This window comes from Hippoglossus hippoglossus, chromosome 5 (genome assembly GCF_009819705.1).
Source record: "Hippoglossus hippoglossus isolate fHipHip1 chromosome 5, fHipHip1.pri, whole genome shotgun sequence".
NCBI lineage: Eukaryota > Metazoa > Chordata > Actinopteri > Pleuronectiformes > Pleuronectidae > Hippoglossus > Hippoglossus hippoglossus.
In genome coordinates, this window is record NC_047155.1 from 24765873 (window position 1) to 24782178 (window position 16306).

The window sequence follows — 16306 nt, forward strand, 5'->3', positions numbered from 1 at the left end:
TATAGTGTGTCATTGTTATTCTTGTGTGTTCGCAGTTGTATTCTTTCCTTTAAGCTGTTGCCATTGTTTGGTGTGTATCCTCCGTCAGCTGTAAGGAGTCCTGAGATGAGTGCCGGAGCTGCCGGAGCTGCTGTGTCTTGTGTGCAGCTGAACAGGCAGTGACCTCACGGCGCCATATTAAAATACTCCCTCCTCTCCGCCTGTGAGATCGTAGCTTAGCAGCCGCAGCTAGCCGCCAGTCTGCTTTTCACATCCACAAGACTGACAGAGGGCGACGACGTGATGGAAATTGACTCGCTTCAAGAGGCGCTCAGAGGTCACTTCACTTTATTTCGACAGGTTTTCTGTTCGTCGAGACCATGTGTCTCACGTGTTCTTCCGTAGATGTTGTACAGTGAAAAATAAACGGAATGGAGCTCGCAGGCTAATGTCGCTAGCTGCTTCTCAGAACTAGCTTTAGCTTATGCTAACATTACAGGCGGTTTGACGGAAGCGGTTAGCCGTCAGTTAGTTTCGTTGGCCAACCATGAAAGCTCACTAAATATACAGCTCTTCTCTTTATTACTTCCACCTAACGATTGTGTATTTACCCTCCATGTGCCACTGTTTTCTCACTGATGGCGGTGGCTTGGGTGAAGTAGCTGCTAACTGTCACCGGCTACTGAGACAGTTTGCCGGCTACGCTGTTGCGGCTAACTTAATGTGCTAGCCAGTGTGCTAAACCGAAGCTAGTTCTAGCTAGCTAGCAAGCGACCTAGCAAGATTGTTAGCAACTGTAGCCCACTACGTTATGTAAATAACTAACGAGACAGTATGATCGCCTTAAACCCAAATGTGTCCATATACGTGCGGACAAGCCGCGAGTGTTTCGCTTGAGCAGGAAACCACTGCAGGTGTTCAGGGCATCAGGGCTTTACAGCACACTTCTCAAAACTGGGGCTGAAGCTAAGTCAAATGATCTGTTATCCTCTGATCTGACTGTAACATTATGTACATGTATGTTTGTGGTCCTCTCTCTCTCTGAGCAGATTTCGAGAAGAAAGCAAAGAAGGAGGCATGTCCTCTTCTGGAACAGTTTCTATGTCATATTGCCAAGACTGGAGAGACCATGTAAGTGAACATTGAAGGCCTGATGCAATTTTCCAACCTTACTACTACATCTACTACCACTATTACTGCCACACACACGCAAATACACGTTCCCGTAATTCTGGGAGGAGTTTTTATTTGATTATAAATGTAAGGATAGCTTATTTAAATGAGCAGTCCAGGAATAATTTCATATTTCCTTAACATAACTTATTTTTTTCTAAATGTGGTGGATGGTCATGATGCAAGAGTCATTTCTTTGAGGATATTTGTCTTGTTTTTTAGCTCTATATTTTGTCCTGTCTTCTAATGTTGTATTTCAAATGCGTTAAGCCCCATTGTGTTTACACTTGTCCTTTAGGGTGCAATGGTCTCAATTCAAGAACTACTTCCTGTTTAAATTGGAGAATGTGATGGATGACTTCAGAGCCGCAGCACCTGATCAAAGAGGTCCTGCAAATCCCAACGTGGAGTCAATTCCATTTGAAGATATGAAGGAGAGAATTCTGAAGATAGTGACGGGATATAATGGGTAGGTGCTGAGTTAAATTAGTACATTTCAATATAACAGAGTTTGTACTAAGCTGACTGGAAGAATTGAGCAGTCACACTGAACGTGTTTGGTTCCCTATGATAAAGACACTCCATGGATAGCTTTCCTGTTTGCTACAAAGATATGTGTCGTCTACAATATAGAGTGTTAATTATGTGTTATGACTGCTGCTTTTCTCGCTCTGAGAAAACACTATCACATGTAGGAACTGTCACAACTTGCCCAATTGAGGAATGACTTGAAGTCCTCTCTCTATTTTTCTCCCTTGTATGGCCAAGGTGGCAAGTTTTGCTTCCCTTTTAACAATTTTTTTTTGTTGTTGTTGGTTTTCCATCAACTTGTTTTGTTTCTGGGTTCACAACTTCTGCTTATACTCTTCATTACAGCCAAGAGTAATATGAGCGTAGGTCTGGGCGATAAAATGATAAAGATGATAGAAATATCAGACATGGTCGATACGCTGATAGAACTCATTCATCCATGTTTTTACAGACAACACGAAGAGCTAATGAGAATAGCGCCGCGCAGAACCAATCATGTGGCTGTAGTAGAGTTACAGCCACGTCAGCTTAGGTTGACGCACACAGCACTGAGCGTAGGAGTAGCAGCCGGCAGCAGCACACGTGCTAATGTTTGGGCTACTGCAGCTGTGCTGTGCACACCAGTACGTCAGGAGTGGGAGCAAGATTTAAAAAAAAGAAGACAGAAAATGCTAACAAAAACTCGAGCGACAGCGTTACTTAAGAAGACACCCCAACGGACACAGCCCAAGACTCAAAAGACGAGGACATTGTTGAAAAGAAGGGTCAGAGGAATTCGGTAGTGTGGAGATAGTTTGGCTATTTAAAGTCCGACAAGAAACTAAGTAATGTGCACTGCAAATTGTGTGGAAAGCATGTTCCCACAAAGACAGGTAATGCCATGCACTAATCTTTTTTACCATCTGAAGCTGAAATGACAGAAATAGTGATGTGATTAAATATCTCGATATATATATCAATATTGACTGATATGAAAAAAATGATCGTGATATGAATTTTTTTCCATATCGCCCAGCCCTAGTTGCACAATATATACATGTACGTATCACAAAAAAGACAGCTTGAAATGTGATAAGTGGTGTTCCATGTGCCATGCATTCACACTCTGCATGTCAATATATTTGGCCAATCAGATGGAGCCCTGCTGCCCTAGATAATAAATTAAAGATATACAGATCATTGACAGGTTTTTTCTTTAATGAATCATTGTCGTAAGGAGTAGAGAGAAAATAGAGAATTGTGAGGCAGCTCTGTCAAATCTCATGCCACCGCCTCCTCCTCCCGACTAAATTCTACAGTGGAAACTTCTAGTGATCAAGTTTATCCAGGGTTAAATTCATCACTATGAGCGGTTGATTATATAAAAAAATTGTATATAGCTTATTTGTCATAGTCCCAGAACCTTAGGGAATAGTAACAGTGTACACACACTGACTCTGCTGTGCTCTCTCTCTCTCTCTCAGACTCAGCTGACGTCTCTGACTCACTACAGCTTAAACGTTGATTTGTTTAAAATGACGCCACAATATCATCACATAATGATCCATAATTTTCGAATGAGTTAAATCTTTCTTCAGAGCAGCGAGCAAGTTCATCAGCCATCCCGCTCGCTCGATCCTCACTCACACACACACACAAACAGTGTGATCAGACATGTGTAAACTCAAACTGGGTAAAAACTACTAAATTTGTAAACTTAGACAATTTATGGAGAGGTAGAGGAGATAGGGGGGTGCGTTCAGTATGGCTGGATGTGGATGGAGCAGTGCGCAGCACGAATGATAGACACAGAGAGGAGCAGAAAACCACTGACAGAGTCGCTAAAGACTATATAAAAATAACTTTTCATGTATAAAAGTATAAAAAGACCCCAAATGAACACTGTATGTGGAGCTGTGCATGGCTCTTTAGTTGTGTGTGTGTGCGTGTGCGTGTGCGTGTGCGCGTGTGTGAATTATAAATAGATAATATAGAAACACACCAGTGTCTGCATAGACTACTTACTATGGAGTCTATGTTAGCAGTGAAACCAAAGCAGAAAGACTTTAAAGGGTAAACTTTGTTGCAGCAGAATCCAATACAATTGAAGTCAATGGTGTCCTCTTCTTCAGACCTAATAAAAGATCAGGAAAAAATATAACGTGCCTCCATACTGCTCGTGTGGTGTCATCTAAGTGGCCGCAAGCACCGACATTCATATTCGACCCGAAACAAGGTAATTTACACCGTGTTTTAAGCCTAAAAGTCCACTTCCAGTGTTGAAGAAGAGGACGCCTTTGACCTCAATTGTATTGGATTCTGCTGCAACAAAGTTGACCCCTGAAGTTTAACTCCAGAAGTGTTTTGTGGACTCAATTCAGCCACCCCTCCCATCGGCATAGTGGCGAGTAGATGAGTGAATTTTCATTTTTCGGAGAACTAGCCCTTTAACACCGTATACTTAAGCATTTGTTTATTTATCAGTCATATAGTCATCGTCCCCCCCCCCCCCCCCCCCCCCCCACACACACACACACACACACACACACACACACACACACACACACACACACACACACACACACTCTAGCGGTGACTCCAGCGGGGGATCTCCTGCTGTGTTCTCACATCAACTTCTGCTGACTTTATACTTGGGTGACGGGTGGAGAAACTCCGTGTTGGAGTTAAGTGCAATTCTGAAAGCAGCTTAAGATAAGTGAGATAAGATAACACTTTATTGATCCTGGAAGGGGATATTCTGGTTTTACAACTGCTGAGTCTGAAAACATCTGTCTACAATAAGACAAAATGAAATGTACTGCAGTGATGTAGATTGTGGAGTCCTGATGGCAACAGATATAATGGACCTGTGATAGCTCTCCTTCATACACATTGGGGGAGTAGAAATCGACCTGAACGATACATTTAGTATTTGCTGTGTATTGATTCTTTTGCGCTTTATTTTTAGAATCCCGTTTACGATCCAGCGCTTGTGTGAGCTGCTCACAGAACCGAAGAGGAACTACACAGGAACAGATAAGTTTCTTCGGGGGGTGGAGAAGGTACGTCTAAACAGTGGTGGATGCTATTGTCTTCTCATATTATTAACAATGACACCTTCTGCCACTCATTTGGCTGTTCTTGTTTTGCTCTAGAATGTAATGGTGGTAAGCTGTGTACATCCAACCTCAGAGTAAGTGTCATGATAATGTAAAATGTAATGTTAACTTATAATGTAGAAGTTTGGGAATGATGTATTCTACTGGGTTGAGAATTCTGTTTTGTTTACCAACGTGCAGGAAAAATGGATGCAGTGCCATCAATAGAATGAATGGTGTGATGCTCCCTGGGAACACATCTGCTTTTACAGAGAGGTTCGGACAGATTTTGGCCTTGATTTTAACATTTGTACATTTTAAATAGCATTACATGATAATTTTGCTATTTATATTGCCTTTTTCCACTCTTTTAAAAACAAATCTCTGTCGGCTGTGTATTAGGAAAGTCAACGGTCCAGGAACTCCCCGGCCGCTGAATCGACCGAAGGTGTCTCTGGCCAACTCACTAGCAGCTAATGGTCTGCCAGACAGCACAGACAACAAAGACCTCGACACAGAGCCAGAAGATGACAAAGACTCCAGGTATGTCAGGAGCCACAACACAACTAGAAAATGAATTATTCATCTTCGACACAAATAAAGCCATTGGAATCACCTGTGTTTCACCTGCCTCTCCTTTCTTTTGTCAGTGAGGTTTCGGCATCTGGAGCCTCCCTTGGGAGCTCGGTGAAGAACAAACACCCAGACACAGAGGAGGACATGGAAGCTGAGCAGCAGGAGGTGAAGAGACTGAAGTTCAGCAAGGATGAGGAGGATGAGGATGATGAGGAGGATGAAGAGGACGAGCAGGACGTGGACACACTGAGGCCTTCACATGCCACCTGCCTGTCAAAAGAGGCAGAAGCCATGGTCCAAGAGGAAGAGGAGGAGGAAGATGAGGAGAAGGTCGGGTACAGCAAGGACAATGAAGCATCTAGCAGTGCTGCTGCTACTGAAGACCAAGGCAGGTTTTTCTTCCCCCATACGTACATGTCTTTCACCGGTTGTGGGTTAATGGTATGTGAGGCTACATAGTTTTGAAAAGCTGGGTTCATGCAAGTAGGTTATGAAAAACGGAAATACTACAAATGCACTGGCTTTAATGTTGGCATAAATATAATCCACAGGTAGGATAGGATTACAGGGTTATGAACCCAGTTATACTCAGTGGTAGATGTATATCTCTCAGCAGTTCTTAAATACTGAAATTCTAATTGTAATGTCCAGTAGTAAGGGAAACCTCCAGAAAAGCTAGGCTGAACACTTGAGTTTTACACCATCTCATCTGAAAAGGATGTTTGCATGCTTTTATTGTTTTTTCCTCAGATCTGAAACATACATTCACACTTTCCCACTAGAGCCAGTGAAAGAAGTGAAGCATTAGCCACATCACTTGTGCTTGTTTACAGTGAGGACAATGTGACAGGGCATGACATCAAGCCATCATGTGCTTAGAAGTGTGTCGGCAATGACATGGTCATTACCAGTTGGCCTGAAAAACTGTTGATTCATTGAAATTATAACTAATGTCACTTACTGTGCATCGCTAGGTATGTTAGTATTTACATATTTAGCTACTGAAATTAAACACACCAGCACACCAGGTGCAACACACCAGTAATGAAAAGTCAATGGTGACTGGTGACTATCTGGTAACAAAGCTTTTTTATGATTTGAGCAATAATGTTATCTAACTTGGTGTAAAAAATGTTATTACCAATTTACCAATTTTTCCACTAACTGCTACATCGGTTTAGGGTAAAGAATTTACCTCTTTATTGAGAAATTAGTGCGAAAGCTGTAAACTGTGCAAGGAAACCTCTTATTTGGTGCATTTTTAAAAAATATTAAGGTGGGCCCTTCACAATAATCAATGTTGTGTGTGTGTGTGTGTGTGCGCTCGTCACATTTTTTATGTGTTTTAATAGGTGTCTCAAACCTTTGAGCGAATCAAAAAATACAAAGTAAACTTCAGTACTGTTCGGGTCCTAATAACTTGTGATGAGTGTTGGTGTTAATTGTTGAAGCGTAAAGTGAGCGCAGGTCCTGATAAGATGACGTAATCAATACAGAGACACACCAGTTAAATGTTTGGCGCACCAGTGCGACAAAGGAACATTTTTATTCGCACTTCACAGATTTAAATTGTCACGCTCTGGAGCCCTGTTGTAGTATAGAAGTATTGCAATAATCATAATTTACATTTCTCTCAAAATCCCACGGCACACCATTTGGGAACCACTGGCTTAACCCATTAAGACCTTAGGTGCAGAATAATGATGCTCTCTAAAACAATACTTTAAGACCTGAGGGTTTTCATGCGATTACAAATTGCAGCCAAGTCTCTTTGAGCTAAAGTCGGGGATAAGTTTGGACTTAATGACATTTCTGGACATATTTCACATGTTACTGTCACAATTAGTCTCTGAGGTGCAGTATAGTTGAGGCTCGTTCTAACCAGTGATTTCAGTGTTATGAAAGGCAGCTGTATGTTGCAGTTCAGTGTGATTTGTGCTGTAAAAACAAGCACAAGTTCAACCGTGACTGGTTTTCTGTCTTGCTGTTGTGGGGAAATGTCCTTCAGACCCTAAAGATCAGCACAGATGTTTTAAATCCCCAGTGTCTTTATTATAGTATCTATGTCAGACGCACAGACTGACGATAGATTATAGGACTAGACATGATGCATTTACATTAATGTGGTTGCAGTAGAAAAGCTGTCTTCATACTGAGGCATAGATGATCTTAGGAGGCATAATACTCATTATTTTCCTTGTCATATTCTGGACCTAATTACTTGTGTAATTTTAATTAAATCTGGCATCTGTGCATTAATGAAGGGAAACGTGTGTAAGAGTGAATATTGAAACGAAAAAATGTAATACTATGTCATCTTTCTTGTCACTTTGTTGCCTGATAAGAAGGCGACCAAACCAGTCCGTTAATTCTTCTGAGGTTGTTAGAAATTACAAATAGCCTTCAAACTATTCACACTCAACTGTGATTTAACACTTTTCCACTTTTCCTACACAGAACCTACGAGCAGCACGCATGCCGAGGTGTGTGCAGGCTCGGGTGAGGCGGGGGGGCAGGCCGAGAGGGAGGTACCGTGTGGCTCCCAGGACGAGGCCAGCGACATGGATCAGACAGAGCAGCAGGCACCTGCAGGCGTCCTGGAGAGCCCCGAGACCAGCAGGGACAGCGAGGAGAGCAACAGTGACCCAGTGAGCAGCAGCAGTAGCAGCAGTGGTAGCAGCTGTAGCATAGAGGATAGTGCCGAAGCGACCAGGGAAGACGTTGCTCTTGCTCCCTCCAGCAGTACAACTGAATCCCCCACAGAGGGCGCCATGGAAAGTGCCACCTTGAACACTGGGACCACCGAGGAGCCTATGGAGCAGGACTAGACTGCAAGTCCCCCCTGCAGCCGTGTGTGACCATAAACCAGCTTGTCCTTGAATCCAGTTTGACTCTCACTGGGATTGAGGATAACTGCACCTCGTACGCAAGACGAACGCCTCGTCCCGCTTTTGGACACTCCTCCAAAATGGCTACCTGGCATTTGATGTGGGCATAGAAATAAATTTTCATTTGAAGGTTTTTTTTTTTACTGGAATATTTTATTGATCTTCTTATCTTGTATTTTTAATTTACCCTTAAAAGGGGTTTGTTTCGGCAGCCTCGAGTTTGTCGGCTGGATCTTCTTTTGTTTTTTCTTGCGCTCTATGGGTTTGTTTGAGTGCTGTGGTGGTCTGGTTCTAAAGCCACTCTCTCCAGCCATTTGGGACATTGTGACACGATTGGTGGTGTAGGTCTTGTACCCTTTAAGCCCGGTGTACCACACTACCAGGATCAGAACAGAGCCATACCAGCCCTCACTATTTATGAAATTGTTCACTTATGAGCTACAGCCACCATTTCAATTCCTGACTGAAGCACATGTAAAATATTCTTTAGTCAAGCAATGACCTTAACCTAACCCCCCCACACCACGACTATGTTGTTACTCCACCAAGCCTCCACCAGGCTGTTGATTGTTTTAAAATTTACCTCCATCAATGTGAGATGCGAGACCTTTTTTTCCATTGTGTCCTTATATTATTTTAACCACATTTTTGCAAAGATACACTACCAATCCCTCTGAACAATAGTATGACATGCTACCTTGTAGAGATGTCCTCTGTAAAATTATATATTTTGGATGCATAAAACCACCATAATTTATAAAAAATCATTTCAATTCAATGAGTTCTTTTGGAGTATGTTTTTTTTTTTTTTTTTTTTTCTGTCTGCCAGTTGTAGTTTCCAAAACCAGCTGTAAGTACAAAGATGACCTCTGCTTTCTTTGTATCGTGATGTCACCATGTTGTTTCACCGACAGATATCCAGAGCAGTTTCTGGTTCCAGTTCTACACCTGTTTTCTGCAGCTGTACTTTTTGATATTTAGGATTTTAAATTTCTGTAAAGTAGATTTTTGTAGATTGTAATACAGTATGTGTTCACTGCCTTTGTGAAACCATATATAATTGTATAATTTCTGTGTATACTCTGAATGCTTTTGCTTTCAATGCGGTATTCAGAATCAGCAATAAATGTTAACATTTTTATGCGTGGTGGTCTTGCTTACTTGCACACAGCATCTCATTTATGTGCAGTATTAGTTTTAATAATGTTGTATTATGCTGGACACAGCTGGATACTGTAGCTGGCTCAGCAGTTGTCAAACAGACATTATGACTCCTAGCTGAAAAGCACATGTGTAACTAATGACTGAAATTGTGATTGTAATGCAGGAACTAAGTTTCAGTGAACTGATGCTTTATACAGTTTCACTGGAGCAGCAGCTGGGACTCATAACAAAGCAGATTCATTGACGTCATTAGAACGACCCGTGCTTCAGAATGTCTGCCATGAAAAAGATATTTTCAGAATTTCATGTCTTTGTTCCAACATTTTTGGTTTTGCAACAACATACTGGTGTACCAGATAATGATGCTACAAGTAAATCAAAGGATGTCCAACTGGACCACTGCCCCTTAACAAATATATCCATTATCTATACCGTTAATCCTTTTGTGTGTGGAGCTGGAGTCAATCCCAGCTGACATTGGGCTAGAGGCAGGGAACACCCTGGACAAGTCGCCAGCACATCACAGGGCCAATATATACACAAACAAACTCTCTGATATGGGTAAATTTGCCATGTTACAGTAACAAAGATGACAGTCAAAATACATCAGTAAAAGTAAACATGCAATATTAACAGTAGGTAATATAACACTAAAAATATATTTCACCACCATCTGGAATTGATTAAAACTTGTATTAATGCATTAAAAAAGAAGTGACTTTTGAGTCACTTCCAATGTGAACACACTTCAGACTTGAGTGAATTGGGACTTAAAGTACTTCACTTGTCAGAGATGTACTTTGATTTCACAGACTGTTGCAAGGCGTCGAGATCCTGAGAAGCAGTTGATACTTTACACACACATTTTAACTCACCGCAGGAAATGCACAAGTGTAACTAATAATACTAACAATGGCTCTAATATTAAGCGACCCAGTGAGCCCTGCCATGCTGCCTGCATGCACCAGAACCCTGGCAGTAACATACAATTAATGAAAGTCTTTTTTTATTATTAGCTACACTTGTTTTTGACAAGTTATTTCCCACATTAATCCTCCTGGAATAATTTGTCTGGATCAGCTTTGATCTCCAGCAGCACACTACTTCCCCACAAACATAATATGCAGTACAATTACATGCACTCACAGATATTATTTGCATTTAAAAGAATAAAGGTTTGTTTAAGGCTTTTCTCTCAGCGTCTCTGGGTAGTTGCTCCTTATTAATGGAAGTAATGAACCCATCAGCACGACTGTTGTCACATCCCTCCCCTGTGTCACACACAGAGGACAGAGGAACCATGTATGAAAATTAATGAAGGTGGCCAATTTGACTTGGGGATTTTTCAGGAGGCAGCTTTTGTAAAAGCTCAGCGCCTGCTACATGGTTTTGGTCACAGTTAAAGGGGCGAACTATCGCCCATTAAAATAAAGATGACTTTTCATGTCCCCTTGAACAGCTCGGCTCAAAATCGTGCTCCTGTTGGTCAGTTTACAAAAGCATCTGTCACTGCTGTCGTTTGACTGCTGAAATTTGCTCAGGCTCTCAGAGGAAATAAGAGGTGGACTGCATTAATCCACGCAGCGCCGTTTTAAAATGGTGGCCTTTGAAGACTTGTCTCCGGGGAAACAAATGCCAGGTCAGGAGGGATATTAAAAAGCTGCACGACACCAAATTATTTTTAATCTCACCCCAGCTTCATGAATTTAAAGGAATCACACACTTTTATTAGAGGCATTAGGTTTCCAAAAATGGCCTCTTGACTCTTCAAACTTGTTATAAAAGCAATTCACACTGTATCACAGTTACTTCTTACTTCATGTCTCATTACTGGACTTAAAGAATTTCCTTTGGGTCCTAATATTAAATGTCTTCTGTGTGTGTAGCATCGAGGAGCAGGACTGTATTAGCAGGGGATAACATTCTAGAGGCAATCACAGCAACCACCTGTTATATCTGCAATGATTTTAAAAAAGTGCCTTAAAGTACATAACAACAGTGCATGGAATTAGCTTCATATCACAACAGAGCTGCTCTTGAAAATGAGAAAATATAGATTTTTTGATCTATAGATCTGTGTTTGGTTTTTCCTTACATTTATTTTGTAAAATCTACACTTGCATAAAGTCTGTCTCACAACTGGTATAGATACTGTAAATTGTTAGCAGGTATGATATTAAATGTCTTTATAGCAGCTGGAGTGAAAGCTGCAGTGAGTGAACTGAAGTCTTTGATCAGACCAGTCAGTAAAATAACTATGAAATTAAACTCTCTCCCAGAGCCCCCCCGACAGCGGACCCCTGGGGGTCTCGGGACCCCCCTCAAATCCCTCTTGGCCGCTGTGAGGCGTTACACTCGGGTTTCATGCATCAGCAGCCGCCTCGAGAGGAGAACTTTTTAATGGAAGTGTGGTCAGCATGCAGCGCATAACAAATCACACTAATAGTCTTGAGTCATCGAGTTAAGTGGAAGCACTCCCCTCGATGACTTTGACAGGATTAAAAGACGAAATACATGAAATCTTAAAGAAAGTGATTATAACACAGAAGTTACACTCTTAGTTGGGATTTGAAAATATTTTGTGGTTGAGCAGGACTGAAAGCTCCCAGTCATGTCCTCTCTGATTGGGTCAGGCAAGGCCACGCGCAGTCTTCCTGTCATCCAATAGAGGGTACTGTTTAGTTTCCAAGCCAGACCAAACGTGGCCCCTGAAATCAGAATGCAGGCCGAGTCATCATGCTCCTGCGAGTGAATGCATGCAGGCTGTGACACACGCTGTGCGCCTCCTTATGTGCTGTCTTGAAAAAGGCACACAGACACTCTGTCCTCCTGCATCCCTGTGCAGCTCTGTCCGCAGGATGAACCCACGCCTGTCTTATATTGTCTCCCTGTCTTAGTGTGAGGGGACGTCAGAGCTCGCTGCCTGTGAATGCTTGTGAATGAGCTGAAGATGACATAGCCGTCTTTTTCTTTACTCTCCAGATGCCAGGGAGAATGTTAGAGTCTGATGCTGCTGCTGGAGTTAACCTGTGACACATTCAACACACCTCTTGAGAAACCGCAGACATCAGATCAAGTCCCACGTGTCTGAGAAATGAGACACGTGGGACTTGATCTGATGTCTCATTTCTCACAGGAGAATAAAAAAGCTTTTATTGAAATGATCTAGAATATGGCGATTTTAAGGCAATGCAATGTGTTAAGAAAATAAACAAGGTCAGAAACTGATGTCCAGGTCCTGGATCAGGTGTTGGCCTGGTGCCAATGTCAAGTTCCATTTTTCTGGCACAGCAGGGTGAAGCATTCTGAGCCACTCTGACAAAATGGCAAACAGCAGTGGGTGGGATGCGGTTGAGTGTGTTGGCAGACTGTAAAAGTCTGGGAGGCTGGGACATTTATTTACCTCCACTTCAAGAACACCAAGCACACCGAAAAACGGAGGCGGCAGGGAGGCTCCACCGCAGGAGGCCTCCAGACAGGCTTCACAAGAACCGCTTAGCAAAGTGGGTACAGTGAGAAATACTATGTAATACTCTGAAATGGTCAGTGAAGAAATATTGGATTATTCTGATGTTTGAGGAGCTCAGTGAGGGGGCGGGACTCTCAGCGGGCACCGAACTCAGGACGTGGACACTATTGAATTTCCACTTCTTTGTCAGAATGGCATCCTCACAGAGGAAGTTAGTGGGGGACTGCTTTGATTTAGACTATCTGTATCGTTCCTTATCAGATTGGCTTCCGGTCCTGTCATGCGTGCCAAGCTGAGAAATTCATTTCAGACAGCATACATGAAATAAAGTGGGGACATTTATGCTTGGCAATAAAATGCTGGTTGTAGCTCTGCCAGGGGGGATGACAGCAGTGTGGAAAGAAGGCAGGGTAAGCAATTTCCTGGGGCCCTGAGCTGAGAGGGGGCCCCTGAGTACAGCTGTTTACAGCAATTTACAGCAATTTACAATTTAGTGAAACCTCCTTAAATTCAATGATTTGTTATGTACAGGAGACTGCAACGACACTGTGGTTGAAAACCATCTATAACAAGGCAATTTTAGAGGTTTGGAATTCTATAATTCGAAAAAGTCTAATGTGCCAGGGAGAGGGGGGTCTGTTCTTTGCACAGTATGTATAATCTTGATGATAAAACAATTGTTGAGGATTGAATTTATGTGGTTCGGCATCGTGTTTCTTTGGTTGGTGGTGATGGTGGTGGTCAGGGGGGGTTCTGCATGGTTCAACGTAGGGCCCCAGATCCATTTTGCCTGGGGGCCCCTAAGTCCATTGAAACACTCCTGCTCAGGCACATAGAAATACTGTTGAACAAATAGGAAATAAGCAAACAAGTATCCGAGACAGTCTAGAGTAGTAGCGGCATCTATTGCTTTTGTGTCTGTCCTGGGAGAGGGATCCCTCACATATGGCTCTCTCTGAGGTTTACACGTGTTTTCTCTACCAGTTTTTTTCTTACCCTTTATGAGGGTTAAGGACAGCACTGTCAAGGTTTGTGTGGAGAGCAAGGTGGACCCAAAATGTAGGAGCAAGGCAATAGGCAGATCCAATTAAAAAAATTTGAATATATTCCAAATGAGGACAAAACAGGAAGCAGGACCAACAGCAGGAAACAGGCAAAACTCCAACTGTCCAAGAAAAGAAAACAAGGGAGGAAAAAAACAACCCGAGAACACTGGAGACAAAACTGGCAGCGACTAAGATCATAACTAAACAGACGACTGGACACAGACAGAACTTTGGACTTGACTTAAATACAAACTGAACTGATGACAAACTAGAGACAGGTGGCACAGGACAAACAGGTGAAACAAATCAAGGAAATAAATCTGGAGGGAAACGCACAAAGGCAGGAAGCAAATGGAACAGAAGCACGAGGGAGATCAGAATTTCAAAATAAAACAGGAAACAGAATGAAACACAAATCTTTGCCCGGAATGAAACATAGAATGAAAGAAAATCTGAAAACAAGGAAACACAGGTAAAAGTCAAATAACCAAAAGAGTCTATACTTAGAACAGTCCAACAAAAAAACAAAAACTCCTTATCCAAGAGTATAGAGCCTGACAGAATCATGGCAAGCACCTTGTTAAGATCCATGAGACAAACTGTGATTTGTGACAATGGGCTATAGAAATAACATTTGATTGATTGATTTATCATATTTAATATATATATATATATATATATGCAACCATCTGATATTCTTCATTACAACAAGGGACACAGCACTGCAAAATCTTGAAAAAAACAGAGCTTGGACCTGGAAACAGATATCACATGCACAAATTAACTACTGAATTAGCAAATGGTAGAATGCTAACATGCTAAACTAAGATGTGAACAGGGTTATATTGTACCTGATAAACATCAGTATGTTAGCACCGTCATGGTGAGGATGTTCAGCCTCACAGAAGCAGTAACAAATGCAGATCATAATGTCTGTTGTCTATGGCAGGAGTAGGTTTAAAACATGGATGACATGCATGACATTATTTCCAAGATCATATTCTCTGTAAAAGATTGACCACCAAAAAGAATAAATTCTGTTTTGCCATTGTGAAGTTGGAGGAAATAATGTGACAGCCACTCTTTTCCATTTTTAATTCATTCAGGGAGCTCACTGATGGCAGGTTTCATCCACCACCCTCCAGTTCTTTATCGTTCTGGTGCTCAAGCAGTGTCAACATTTACATTTTATTTATGTCCATACTAAAATATCCATCTAAACCAAGAAACATGACCAGTATTCATCAGGTTATGGCCTCTCTGCAGGTTTACCACACTCTAATGAAGTACACTAATTGACTTTACTCACCGTGTTGGCAGCACATGGCCCGTCTGCTTCCCCCAGCCACTCAGTCTAATGGCACTGAAGAGTCTTGTTTATAACAGCCCCAGGCTTTTAGAGGCCTTTTCCAGAGATGCGACCAGCTCTTTGCCCAGGGATGTAATAAGTGTGAATGGGGGACTAATAAAGATGCAATTACAGCAGTTGTATGTGTGTGCGGCAACACTGCTGTTGAGTGGGATTGTAGATGTGCATCCTGCAGCTGAGGAGGCATGTTGCTTAGATGCTTTGCAATGAAGATGATAATGGATTGTTAGAACACACTGGAGAGGCACATTGGGAAATGTCTGTCTGAGCTGCTGCTGTCTGTCCAAATGAGAGCTGTAATTTTTCAGCTCTGTGGTTCCAGTATGTCTGACAACATAAAATCATAAATAAATAAGAAAGTTACTGCGCTCTTTGCACTAAACGCAGTTAATGTTTATTTATTCAAGCCCCTCAAATCCAGCAAAATGAAATAGACTCTTTTGAGATGGCCACTTAAACTGTATTGATCTGTCTTTCAGATGGAGGAACATAAAGTTGAAATGTAGCTTGCCACGGATGGTGGAAAACTGCTGCTGTGGGAGGCCAGGAAAAAATTGTGAGTCATAAGCGCAGTTCATTCAACACAACAACAGACCTCATTTACAGCTGCTTGTTGTATTCTAAATCAATAGGCAGTAAAGAAGAGTTACTCACCAAGCCCATTGCATGGCTGCGAGGTCTAGAGACCATGCAGCATATAACGTGGACAGGACGTGAATTACTTGTGTTACATCATGGCACACATTATAAATGGATACGCAAGATCGAGATAGTAAAATGTATAGAGCATCTAAATATAAAAATCAAGCCTTCCTAATATGTGAACTTCAGCCTTACCTCATACTATCTAGAGATCCTACTAAACCTCTAATGGTCAATAAAAGCCCCAATAAACTGCAGCACACATGCAAAGTTAGACAATACTGTAGTACTGTGTCATACTAAGGCTATATCCTTACTAGTACGTTTTATTGTTGCTACATTAATGATCCCTGTCCACACAAGCATTTTGGCTCTGTATCCGTTTTAATCCT

The 16306-nt window shown here is 41.9% G+C and overlaps 1 protein-coding gene across 1 annotated transcript; it reads left to right on the forward strand.

The window, feature by feature from the left end:
* Positions 1 to 125: 125 nt before the first annotated feature.
* Positions 126 to 9365, forward strand: ppp4r2b (protein phosphatase 4, regulatory subunit 2b). Its single transcript, XM_034585347.1, has 9 exons — positions 126 to 316; positions 1029 to 1110; positions 1451 to 1621; positions 4631 to 4724; positions 4818 to 4855; positions 4962 to 5036; positions 5163 to 5303; positions 5411 to 5724; positions 7794 to 9365. Exons 1-9 carry the CDS (start codon positions 283 to 285, stop codon positions 8162 to 8164), a joined length of 1320 nt encoding a protein of 439 aa, XP_034441238.1. The 5' UTR covers positions 126 to 282; the 3' UTR covers positions 8165 to 9365.
* The last annotated feature ends 6941 nt before the right edge of the window (positions 9366 to 16306 follow it).

Excerpts from the sequence above, each read along its gene's own strand:
- ppp4r2b (XM_034585347.1), top strand. The coding sequence starts at position 283 with ATGGAAATTGACTCGCTTCAAGAGGCGCTCAGAG. Across the intron at positions 317-1,028 it reads GCTTCAAGAGGCGCTCAGAG|ATTTCGAGAAGAAAGCAAAG; the intron begins GTCACTTCACTT and ends CTCTCTGAGCAG. Across the intron at positions 5,725-7,793 it reads TGCTGCTACTGAAGACCAAG|AACCTACGAGCAGCACGCAT; the intron begins GCAGGTTTTTCT and ends TTTCCTACACAG.